The sequence below is a fragment of the Haemorhous mexicanus genome, chromosome 5, assembly GCF_027477595.1.
Source record: "Haemorhous mexicanus isolate bHaeMex1 chromosome 5, bHaeMex1.pri, whole genome shotgun sequence".
In the NCBI taxonomy this organism is placed as follows: domain Eukaryota; kingdom Metazoa; phylum Chordata; class Aves; order Passeriformes; family Fringillidae; genus Haemorhous; species Haemorhous mexicanus.
This window is the reverse complement of record NC_082345.1, coordinates 29,811,081-29,823,874: the sequence shown is the minus strand read 5'-3', so window position 1 is coordinate 29,823,874 and position 12,794 is coordinate 29,811,081. Positions and strand designations below refer to the sequence as shown.

Sequence of the window (12,794 nt, the reverse complement as noted above, 5' to 3'; positions counted from 1 at the left end):
GCGCCGCCCCTGCGGGTCGGAAGTGAGCCGAGCTCCGGCCGCCCCCGCGCCGCCGCCGAGGCTGCCGCCGTCACTATGGAGTAGTCGCGGCAGGACGGGGTCCGAGCGAGAGACCGAACCGGCGTGACAGGCGGCCCGCCGGGCCCACAGGGCGACGGGCAGCCGGGCGCTGCGCCGGCAGCTTCCCGCGGGCTCAGGTGAGAGGCCGCGGCCCGGGTCGACGGTGGCTGCCCGTGGCCTGGTGGCGCTGCGCGGGGCGGGCAGAGCCGGCCGGCTCCGCGGGGGCGGTGGTCTCGGGTCGCGGGTGCCCGACGCTGAGGGTTGGAGGGGAAGGGCCGCCCCGGAGGCTCGATCGCCGCGCGGGCAGGGTCGGGCGGGGAGCGCTGAGCTGCCCGGGCCGGCGGATCGCGGGTCACCTGCCGCCCGTGGCCGCCGCCCGGCCCCCAGCGCCCTGCTGCCGGCTGCCCCGCGGAGCAGGGAGGGCAGGCACCGGCCCTGCGGCTCGGAACGGTGCGAGTCCGCTCTCGCTGTAAATAACAGTAAATACTTCATCTGGGAGGACGGGCCCGCAGGAGGCTGACCGGGGTTTGTGCAGTGCACAGGCTGGGTTTCCCCTGTCACCAGGCGACAGGCTGAACCTTGTTAATGGATCTCATTTCGTGAAGTTTTGATAGGGATTCAGGTAAAGCTCAGTACCGAAATGGTACGTGAAAGTTAAGAAGGTGAGGTGCGGCTAGGGCAGCCTTGTCCAGTGCTTCATTGCGTTTGACCCTCTCGATGTTTTTGTAACGAATGCAAAAGCCTGGTTGTGCTTTAAAAATGCTGGGGTTTTGTCCTTTTAGTTGCTGTGACTCAGTTGTTCCAGCACTTACTTCTGTGGATTGATCCTGGCTTGGGTCAGGTGGCTAGGATGCGGTTGGGCAGCCTGAAGTAGCTGTGCACCAGCCTGCTGGTCGTGGTTCCCTAAGGGGGATCCCTGCTTGTTATAGTTCAGAATAGCGGTAGTGTGTGTTGTACTGCTGTACAGTGTGCACTCAGCCATACATCAGATGAAGCTATGAATTAGTTTGAGGTTAAACTGCTGGGTTTGCATTATGCAGTGCTTTTTTTTTTTTTTAAATGAGTGAGAATTGAAAAATGGTTGACAGTCTTTGTTTTGGATTTCAACAGCCTGTATTTCAACATTTTGAATGTTCTGAGTGCAGTGTTGGTTGCTGCTTACTACCTTGCTAAGTGATTGTTCTCATCATGCTGCCATATGATTGCTGATGTACATCAGCGTAAAAACCATTACTGATTGTCAGGGGCATTCGTGAAAATCATATTGAACATTCAGAATTTTTTAGGATTATTTCCAGGTTTCATGGACTCCGAATCAGTAGCATTGATATTACTCATGAAATTCAAACAGGAAGAGTTCTTAAACATTTATTGCATGTCCTGTGTTGCTTGTCCAGACACTGTTATACTTCAGATTTTGCATTTTTCTCATTTATTATCTTTTAACTTGAAATGCAAATTTTATTGTGGGTGACTGACTTTACTGCCACTTGGTTATTATTAATTTTTTTTAAGTGTTAGACCAGTCTTAACTGAACAAACAAGTTTTCCTACAGCTGAGAACTAGACTTGTGTATTTCTGATGTGGTTTAACTAGTCATGATTTGTGGTATTAGAGATACTATCCAAAACAGCTATTTTTGGTGGGGTATGGATTTTCTAGGTACCTTGTTTCTGTTGACATACATATATAGATTTTTTTCCTGAAGTTGGTAATAGCAATTGTTTTTATAAAGCAAAATATATTATTTTAGCTTACATTTAGATGTTGATAAGAGGATTTCTACAAATTTACAGTTAGGTAGATGTAAGCTTTAAACCCTATCTGCTTATTGAGAAATAAGTTTCTTGGTACTCTTGCTCAGAAGCTAAATTAAACAATAGTTTGCCTGCTGTCAAGCTGGAGGGGAACAGGTTGTTCAGGGTCTACCAGGCTTAAATTTTAAATTCTAGCACTTCACATACCGGAATGCTGTTGGTATTCTCACCTAGTGGCTTTTTCAGGCTACTCACTGCAGTTTGTCTGTCACCCACAGCAGAGGACGCTTCTGATTTAATGAATACTACACCATTTTCCCACCATTTCTGTAGAGAAAGCTTCCCTTCAGATTTACACAGAGGAATTTGAACATGCATCCACATGCATTTTTTTCATAATACTTCTGCAGTTAATTTTGCAAAGTGTTTGAGAGTCCTAACAAGATGGTGTTGCATTGGTACTAGAGAAGATTTGATGGCTGGGAGTGAACAAAACAATGGAAAAAGCACGACATCTAAACCCAAGTAAATTAGATTTGGGATTATTTTAAACTCATTAGGATTGATTTTATAGTCTTTTAGCATATAGAGTTTGCCCACAGAATAGCTGCTGAATAAAATTGCTGAGAGCTGGAAATGCCTATAGAACCTTTTCAAAATAATCCATGAACCTTGTTTGTGCCTATTTATTAGATTGATGAAAAGTTTCTTCATACAGGGATATTGGCCAGTGTCTTCATAGAAGTTTGGTGTAGGGCTGCACAGTTAGGACTTGCATGTGTTTTTCCATATAATGAATCATAAAGTAAAATTAATTTCTTGTAATAATAAAATTTCAAATGCTGAAATAAAATGTCTTAATAAAGGAATTCTGTGTTTCCATAATTTATTTCAAGATACATTCTCAACAAAACACTAACTAGATACCAAACAAGTTTGTAGTTATTCTTAAGATTGTCTTGTTGATTTCAGACATAGCTTCTCATATCCAAAGAGTCAAGATGGAGCAGCACAGCTATTCTGCGTGCAGTGCTGCACTAAGATTTGCTTGGGGCTTGGATAATACTGTTACACACAATTGCACTGGAAGGAATTGTCCCATAACACAGGGAACTTTTTAAAGAGTTTTGTTTAGTATGTTTATTACCTCTTTTACCTTTACAGGCCTCTATTACAGATCTGTCTTTGCAATTGCAACCTAATCAGATTATTTGTCCTGATTTGTGGTGGAATCAAATCTATAGTACCAGGGAGAGGAGTGCATGTCCAGGTAACTTCAGTGTGCTTGATTTTGGTTAAGTTTGACTGAAGGATACAGATGTCTTCACATCTTACTTGAAAGAGAAATTGAAGAAATATCCTCAAGTGTTGCTTTTGAATATACTACGTAATACTGATTCTAGGAAATAATTTCTTCTTGCATTCTCTTTTTCTTTGCTCACACAGATAAGGAAGCTGAATGCCTCTATCTTTTTTTCTGCTGTTTGTTTGCTGCCTTCATTCTTTCTTGTGTATGCATTATCAGAGAAACAATTGCATAAATGGCTTCAGAACTTGTATCTGGCAGAATAGACAAGTCACATTTATTGAGAAAATACAGTAAGCTCTGCAAGTCCACACTACAGAGGAAGATGAAATAAATTGGAAGCTCAACTCTTTAGCTTTGTCTTTTAGCTCTAAAATTTGAAAGGTGATGTGAAAAAAGTTTCCTTGCACAATTTTGGTAAAGCATAAAAATATGCTTTTTTGTTTCCTTCCCCTGCACTAAATACTTAAATTCATAAATCCTTGGATCATGGAAATGGTAATGCCAGCAGTCTGATGGGCAAAATACTGAATTTGGAGCTTGTGTTTTGAAAATCACTGCATAGGAAAGTATATTTCTGTTTCTTACTTGCTGTCTGTATAATATACATCCATTATTTTGCTGGCCTGGGATCTTAAGCAATCCTTCGCTTCAGACAGATGAGTAGTTCTGTGAGCACTGGAATTAAAGGAATCTGTTCTCCTTCAGATTTGTTTCTCTGTTTGATGGATACTAATACACAGGGTGTGAACCTTTCCTGTTGGGGGACAGTTTATAAATCATTTGCATTATTTGATTACAGTTTTCAAGAAACGGTTGAATTGAGAGGACTGTGAAACCTTTGTTTTCTTGTCTTTGTAGGATAAGCCATTGGTGCACATTGAAACCATGGAGTCCATGCTGAACAAGCTGAAGAGCACTGTCACAAAGGTGACAGCTGATGTCACCAGTGCAGTCATGGGAAATCCCGTCACCAGGGAATTCGATGTCGGGCGACACATTGCCAGTGGAGGTAATGGTCTTGCTTGGAAGATATTTAATGGAACTAAAAAATCAACAAAGCAGGTGAGTTATCAACTAAAGACCTGTGTTTATAAACATTAGATGACAGATTGATTGGTAGCAGTTGGTAAGTGGCAGTTAAAGTCCAACTGGACAGACTCATGTTAAGGGCAGTGAAATGACACAAAAAACTCAGCACTATTTAAGTACATTGTTCTCAGATGTATAAGTATTACTCGCTTTAAGCCTTTTGGTAGAGAAAGAAGTGGTTCTGCATTCATAGCATACAATTTGGAACCAAGATGAAGAATTCATCTGTGTTAAAAGTGATCTGACAAGAAGGAAGAAGTTTGCTTTACCGTGGATTGGTTCCCCAGTTTGTTGCAGCTTGCAGGTTTTTTTGGGTAACAGTTCTGGCTTTTTACTGTTTAAAATAACCATGAAGTATGTCATCGTTTGTTGTCAGCAAGACTGTAGTTTTTTGCTCAGCTACCCTACAGAAATTGAGTAGTTAGAAATTTTAAGTTTTGAGGTACTGTAACAGGAAGGCATGGGATAGAGGAGGAGGTTATGAAGGAAGTTAGTTATGCTTTCCATGTACTGTTTTCAGATCAGTATTGTTCCTTTTTAATTTCCCTAAAGTATTAGGGTTTAGAGCACCAATACTCAAGCATTTGACTCATTTGAAATTACATGTGTAAATGAATATAGGACTGTGACTTCAGAAGAAAGTTTGTAAAAAACAGTTTAAGAATTATTATTATTACAGAAAAGTATTTTGTTGCTGGAGAAATGTGAAAAGTCTTTTTTCAAATTCAGGGAGGAAATACAATTTACAAAGTGTAAAAAGAAGTGTTAATAAATTAAGGTCTTTAGTTATGTGAAGTCACTTAGTGCAACAGCTTGCTGCAAATGTACCAAAATGAAATGGTCACAAAGGAATGTCTTTGGAAAATGATCTAACAATCTGTTAGATTATAGGCAAATAAACAGTAGCAAATAGATATAAATAGTACATACAATAAATAATCTGCAAAGAATGTGTGATCTGATTCTGTGTGACAGAGTCTGAACAATGTTTAATCAGGTACTTTTGCCATATTTATATGCATTTTTTTAGCTAGTGCAGAGCTCTGTGCATCTTTTATTTACTGAATTTACCCAACATAGCAGTTGATTGGGGCTTTTTTTTGGTTTTACTCAGCTATACACAGTGATAACATTGGAAGTGTGGTAATTTTGATAGATTTTATACAATCTGTATGCCCAGTAAGCATTTGACCTGTAGCAGGTATATCCTTAAGGTCTGGAGAGTTGTACTAAGTTTCTTTCACTGTATAGTTGACAGAGTATATGTAATTAGGTTCCTGTCAGTCACCTTCTTCAAGCCTTGAATGGCTGTTCTGACCAACAGTTTTACAGAGTTTTAATTCAGGTGCTCCATGTGGTCCTGCAATATATCTGTAAACCCTGACTGACCTCTGTGCAGTGGTATGCCATCATTAGTAACTGAAAATACAGCAGCAGTTGTACTGTATGGAATTTTAGATGGCTGGTCTTTTGACATGCAGTTGCAAATCATTATTAATATTACCAGTTAGGTAACACCATGTCAACATTCACTTTGCCATTGCAAAATAAATTGTGAGCAATACAGCTTATGGTGTGTTGTGTTGCAATATATGTTCTTTAACATTATTTTTATTTCTCTCCCAAGTACCTTCTGAATGTTCTTTGGGCTGGCTGTCATTTTCCAGGTGATAGCAGTCACTTTTGTGAAGTTGCACATATTTGCTGTATTACAAGTGTGTATATCTAAGTTGAAGCTACAGGGTTTTTTTTGCAGTGTGTATTGTAATCAGACAAGTAGGATGTAAGGGCTTAATTACCCCTGTTGTTGTCACTTTACCACAACACAATAGTTTAAATCATATAGTCTAATAGGCTTAATACTTTAGGTCATTGTAGCCAGATAAACAACTAAATTTGGAGGTTTTAAAGTTACAGCAGTAGATCCTATCAGAAATCTTTGTTTTCAGGATTATTTTTCTTCCTGTTTTGAGTCAGTGGACACTTACAAATATTCCATTACTGGTAACAGTAGATATCTATAACTTTATTCTTCTTTTCCGAGTTCTGCCTGGTTCCTGCCTTGCTGCTTTTCTAGGATTTCTGTATGTTTATCTGTTACTATTTTTTTAATGTACCTTGTCTTTTCTTGCTTACTGTGTAGGTGACTTAGTAACAACCTAACAGTATGTGAGGAAATTACTTACCTTTGTGCTTATGTTTGTCTGGTGCTATCTCATAGCTGGTCTGCTGCTGTTTGTTTGAAAGATTTATGAATCACTCTGGTTATATATAGATGTATAATTTCACAGTATGTATTTCAGCTCATGTTAGATTTAATAAGTTAGACTTTATGCACTTTTTTTGGCATAATATAGCGCTTGTCCTTCTGCTTAGAAAGTGCAGTCATAAATAGATAGGGTAAGGTCACAAAGCACTAGCCAGCTCAGTTATAAAGCTAGCAGAATTCAGAAGTCCCAACAACAAGGCTACCGACAGTCAAGAGGAACCTAATGGCTTTGAGTCAGCTGGCTAAGGATCTGAAGCACAAATTGTGTTCTCTTCTGCCAGGTGCAGGGAATTATGAGTTTAAAAAAACCATGCAGGATTGCAGCAAGCACCAGTAGCACTTATTTAGACCCATCACAAAATATTCAAACCATAGCTGATTTAAATACTCACTTTCTGATTCTTTTCACTTGTCATCAAACAGAAGTTTTTTCAGAAGTGCAGTCTTAGTTTGAAATTTTGTTATTGGTCATGTCCTGCTCAGTGTATTTCTTCCATCCCCTGTCATTGCTTTTCTCTGCCTTGTGTAATGTTTGATCCATAACACCTAAAAGCTGGAGCAGGGAGCAAATATGGATAGAGGCAGGAAATAGAGGAAACAGAGGCAGGAAAAGTGTACTTGGTTGAGTTGGTTAAAAGTATTCACCTGCTAACGGGTTAATGAAAATAGCTAAAAAACAATTTTTTGTGTATTGGGCTGAATTTCATATTTTGGATAGCCTATTTCTAAAAGTTTGTAGGGTTTTATTTAATTAATAATTAAGCTGTTACTGTGAGATTTTAATTAGGGTAATGGTTATAAAATGTGCAATAAAAGACCATCGAGTTCCTCTTGGGGCTGCAGACTGTATTTTTGTATTATTTTCTACTGCTTTCTAACCTTTATTATTATTCATAATGCTGTTGAAGCAGCATATTAAAGTCTGTTTCATGATGAAAGGTTTTAATTCCTTTTTTTCATCAGTTGATAAATTTCACATTAACGACTTCCCAGATGGTGGTGTAATCTAATTTTTTATTTTACATTGACCTCTGTAATTTCAAAGTTTCATACAGATTTCTTAATTTTCTCTTTCTCCAGTTGCAGAAGTTGGAGAGGATTTCTCTGTTCTTAATGTTTTCGGTTTTTACACATCTTTAGCATTACAAAACTCTTAATGTTTTATCATGTGAGTGGTCTGATCAGATTAATAGACTACTGTGACTCTTTTGTCAGATTGTACTGGTTTGGAGCAGAACACTCAGACAGGACCTGGTTTAATAAAGCAACACTTGATATGTACTCAGAATATTTTAACTGTTCATAGTAGTTATACATGCTTTCATCTACTTAAAATCAAGCTAATTTCTGACTGTGGATCTGCTGCTTTGTCACTGTGTAGGCAGGGGTTACAGTTTACACATTACTGTTTATACAATAAAGGAACATTAGTACTTTAATTCAAAATGTCTGTTTCAGGGTTTATTTACAGTAAGGTCTCCCATGACTGAGACTAAGTAAGGACAAGTCAGTTTCTTTGTTTGATTATTGTATTGGTGGGATTGTACTGTTGATTCAAGAAACACATTTGTGTATAATTGTGTATAGGCTTAGGTTTTGGCTGTGTTATATACTGAGAGAATTCTGTTGCTTATTTTCAGGAAGTGGCTGTTTTTGTCTTTGATAAGAAGCTAATAGACAAGTACCAAAAATTTGAAAAAGATCAGATTATTGATTCCTTAAAGCGAGGTGTTCAGCAGCTAACTAGGCTCCGGCACCCTAGACTACTTACTGTACAACATCCATTAGAAGAGTCCAGGTAAGCTGTAGTAAAGTAGAGAACAGTTACTTTTAATCATTGTTTTGGTAGTGGATGTAAACTGTCTGGAACATTCAATATGTACATCTCATGAGATTCAAGTGTAGTGTATTTATTCATCTAACAAGGTGTTCACCCTACCCCCATATCCCCCCCCCCCCCCCCACCATAGAATGCTGTTTGGGTGTCAATCAAATTAATAATCTATTGCTTGATTTTAGTCCAGTTGCAGTTGTAAGGCTACACATGACCCTTACAGCATGAAAATTTGGTCCTTTAATTAATTTTGCTTTCAAAGAACTCTCTTAAAATAGTTTTCTTTCAAACACTTTTTCATGCATTTTGTTCCATGTATGAGATGTATTTAGTACATGTATGAGATGTATTTAGTACAAGTACATTGGGGATTTCTGATAAATTGTATGTGTTGTAGCTAAATATGTGTTGAAAAGGCCCTCAAGTGCCAATCGAGGAAGACAAAATTCAGCATGTTCTTCTAGTGCTTATTTGATTTATGAAAGGTTGGTCACTAGGAACAGTAACTGGTTAGTCTTACAGATTTATTGTTCAGCTGTAGGGATCACAGCACACTAAAATCTAACAAGGAAAACCAAAGAAGATCATGGAGGTTTTTGGGTGTTTTCCCCCAAAGAGGAAGAGGGTTTCACTAGATGATTTCCAGAATTGCTTTCTAACCCCAGCCATTCTGTGATCCCAAATTGTAGCCTGATAAAGATTCATTATATAATGTCCTTCCTTTCTGTGTTGACTTCTTCCAAATGGTTTCTAGGAGCTGAGAATACTGTAGGAATGCTTCTTCATCTTTGCAATGCCTGCTTTGAGACAGGTTTACTGGATTAAATTGCACTTACATATTCATATCTATCTTTCCTCCAGTGCTAAAAACATTTCTCATTAACAGGGGTTCAAAGCTGTCATTGCACCTATGATCTAGTATGTCCCTTACAATGGCCTAAAGAGAATCAATTAGGTAGTTGAAGACAACTCTCAGTACTCTACAACAGTAAATAAACTATTACATGCTAAATGGCTTAGGGTCATCTCAAATTATAGTGTATGCAAGTGAATCCCAGAGTATACCTCAGGCTTCTTCCTAAAATTGTCACAGCTTTGCAGTTGACTCAGCAACTTCTCCTCTGAACTTTGCCCTTCAGAAGAAAACACCCAGATTCATACCTTTAAGAAAGCTTTGGTGGTGTTCTTGTGAAGTATTTAAGCCTTTTGAGTAAAAGTAGCAGTGTAGTTACATCAGAGTTGTTGTTTGTGAGTCTTTAGTAAAGCCTTACACTTTGCTTCTGCTGTTTTTGTTTCCATACTCAGTGCACTCAGCTGCTGGTAGAAACACTAGAAGCACAAAACCAGTACAGTTGCTGTTACTGGTGTAACAGTTTTTGGAGAAGATTAATAAAATAAAGGTTTATGTAGAATATATGTGTGTGTAATCTTGTGCAAGGATGCTGTAAGATTGCTTTAGGATTTCAGGTCTTTCCAGAGGGCTTATTCTTGAAGAAATCTCTCATGGGCCTCTAGCTAGACTGTACCTGATTTTTTAATTTTTTTTCTTCCTTTTTTTTTATTTTGCAAGAAGTAAGGTACAGTTGTAATGAACTGCTTGCAGGTTACCCATTATATTCCTCCTTTATGATGCAAATAGATACTTGTTGCACCTGGAGGGTTGAAGAAGATATGGAAAGAAATCTGACCCTAGTGTGTAGATACTTCTTTCACTATTAATAGAATGTTTCTACTACAAATTATTGGTATCCAGCATAGCTAAATTTAATATAAATGTATGTAATACTTATAATGATGTAAAACCTCTTAACATGCATTTATATGAGTAACTCCTTATTTATACTAAATATTTAATATGAGTATGTTTATTTACAAATGATCTTGAATTCCATTAGCAGCACTGGAAAGCGTTATTAATTTATATTTAGCTTGTTATTGAAGAGAAAGATAAAAAAACCGAAGTGTGGGTTAACTCATAATATCATTCCTACCTTTTAAAAATAGTAATACTGTGAATTGTCCCTTACAATTTACTAGACATTGCATTTGTTACATTGTTTCCCTGTAGAAAGCATATGTATTTTTAGCTGTCACTTTTTATTTTTAAAATGTTTTTATCTTATTGCTCTGAATTTCATGTTGATATTTTTCAGGAAACTGTTAAGGCAGCTGCCCTGTATGGCAGACATCACCTTCTGCAATGTTCTGCTATTTAATTAGATTTACTGCATCCCTTCAATACTGTAGCTTGGGCCCTTTTTTTAATTACCTCCTAAAGTAAAAAATAAACAGCCATATTTTTATTCCCTCAAAACAGCAGTAATCAGAGAGTTTATGAAAACCATGGAATAACTGCTCCCTAGGTATTTTCAACTGTGCCTTAACCATGACTATATGGATAAGCTCTATGGTAAAGCTGAAGTCAGACTGAAAAGAAAGTATTTTGTCTTTCTGTGTTCTCATTTTGAGTCGTGTTTATAACAGAAACAAGTTTTATAACCCTAGTCATATTAATAGAAACATGAAAAGGTATTTCATTATCAGAATGGGAGGAAGGAAATCAAGCAAAAAAATTCTGTCAGGTTGGCTGACACTTAGCATTCAATGTATTTTACTTTTCAGTTGTTTTTCTTCTAGAGAGGCAGTAGATAAAACGAAAGTCTGGATGGATAGTAAGAGGTTTGCATGTTTCAGCGGCCTTCTTTTACTTCAAAGGTCAAGCTTGTTAATTATTGAAATACTTAAAAAATATGTGGTAGTTTCCTGCTGAGACATGTCTTCTGATGTTTTTATGGAGTGGTCAAAAAGTTAGGCTCTGTTCAAAAATGTATCTTTGTTGCTGTTACTTGGTTTCTGTTTTCTGTGTTCATACTGACGCAGTATTTAGTGTTCTCATGAATTAATGATCCTTAAAGCAGGTATGTGTGCTACCGTCCATGTCGTGCTTTCTCAAAAAAAGCCCTTTAAAACTGTTAAGGAGTGAATTGCAATGGCTGTCCAGGGCCTCCACTGCTGTGCAGAGCAGTATGAAGAATGTGGATGTAAAGATTGACTCTGTCTGTGTTGCATGAAGATTGGGAAATTGAGACATATAGTGGTTTCCAATATATAGGACCAGTTTTGAAATTTGAAATTTTGACAGTGTTACGACCATTCCTTATGTATGGAAGTTTGCTTCTTCTGTGCTTTTCAAACACAATTGACACAAAAATGCATAGGCAAGACCATTAATTTTTCATGAAGAAAAAAAATCAATAAAATAATTTAAAGAACAGTCACTTAACATGCAAACTGCCATTCATATAAAAGTGTATTTGTGTTTGCAGATCTTCTCTGTCAGTTGTCAAAGTAAAAGAATATTCAGGTGCTGCCTTATATTAATTTAGTTTCTCATCATTGTCTGACCTCATTAAGTACTGCTTCAGTCAGGGATGTGTTGGTTTTAAGCATAGGTACAAGTCTGATTTTACAAGTTTTAACAGTATTAAGAATTACTTGATCAGTTTGTTCCTGGATCACGACAAGGAAAGCATGGTTTTAAAAAAAAAAAATTCTGAAGCTTTGTGTGAATCATTAGTGATCTATGTGAATGTTAGAGAATAAAATATCCTAATTCTAGTATTTTTTAAACTTCAGACATTTATTTGTTTCTCTTTAGTATCATGTTAAAAGAATTCAAAACCTGAAATATAACATGGCTTTTGGTAGCACCAGGTGCTTTGGCAATATATGTGGTGTTTGCATGGTTCTTTATTTGCAATCAAGAGATGTATTACATTTATGTACAAGACATTTTTTAATGCATTTCCTATACAGGGATTGCTTGGCATTTTGTACAGAACCCGTCTGTGCAAGTTTAGCTAATGTTCTTGGCAGCTGGGACAACCTACCTTCTCCTTTACCATCAGACATTAAAGAATACAAACTTTATGACGTGGAGACCAAATATGGTTTGCTTCAGGTATGATATAGGTTGTCTTTATAATTTTTTTTCTGCTTTTAGTATTAATGATTTTTTTAATTAAGTCAGTACACTGCCAAAGTTTTGTCTGCCTATAGTAAATCAATAATAGTGAGGTGAGAGGTAATAGTGCCCTGATCACTCTAAGTGTAAAAGAGGATAAACACAAGAAGCTCTAAGGTGCTACTCTTTTTTTGATTGTTTTGACATGTAAAATTGAAACTTCAATTAATTTTTATTTTCCATGTAATTGTCTATTTTCCATCTGTCTCTTCCATATGTGAATCTTTCCTTTATGTTCTGTGGAGAACCAACAGCTCCCAGATTTTTTTGGTAAATATATTGACCAGCTTCATAAAGCATTTTTGTTCTTCTGAGATGGTGTGGCCTGAGAGGAGAGGGGAATGCACCACCACACTTACACTGTGATAGTTAATTAACACTAGTAATCTCACCTGTTGATTACCCATCTGTGTTTAATGTCCTTCATGCATCATTTTTAAGGCATAGGCTA

General features: G+C 37.5%; 1 protein-coding gene across 2 annotated transcripts in view; it reads left to right on the top strand.

Moving 5' to 3' along the window:
- The first annotated feature begins 5 nt into the window (after positions 1-5).
- The window catches only part of SCYL2 (SCY1 like pseudokinase 2), a 34,374-nt gene continuing 21,585 nt past the window's right edge, over positions 6-12,794 (top strand). Inside the window, exons 1-5 of one of the 2 annotated variants that reach the window (XM_059846704.1) lie at positions 6-197; positions 2,983-3,088; positions 3,986-4,189; positions 8,126-8,283; positions 12,136-12,280. In XM_059846704.1, the coding sequence (XP_059702687.1) occupies positions 4,013-4,189; positions 8,126-8,283; positions 12,136-12,280 (480 nt within the window). In that variant the 5' untranslated portion in view covers positions 6-197; positions 2,983-3,088; positions 3,986-4,012. The remainder of the gene's footprint in view (positions 198-2,982; positions 3,089-3,985; positions 4,190-8,125; positions 8,284-12,135; positions 12,281-12,794) is intronic. The other variant, XM_059846705.1, reaches the window with a different exon arrangement.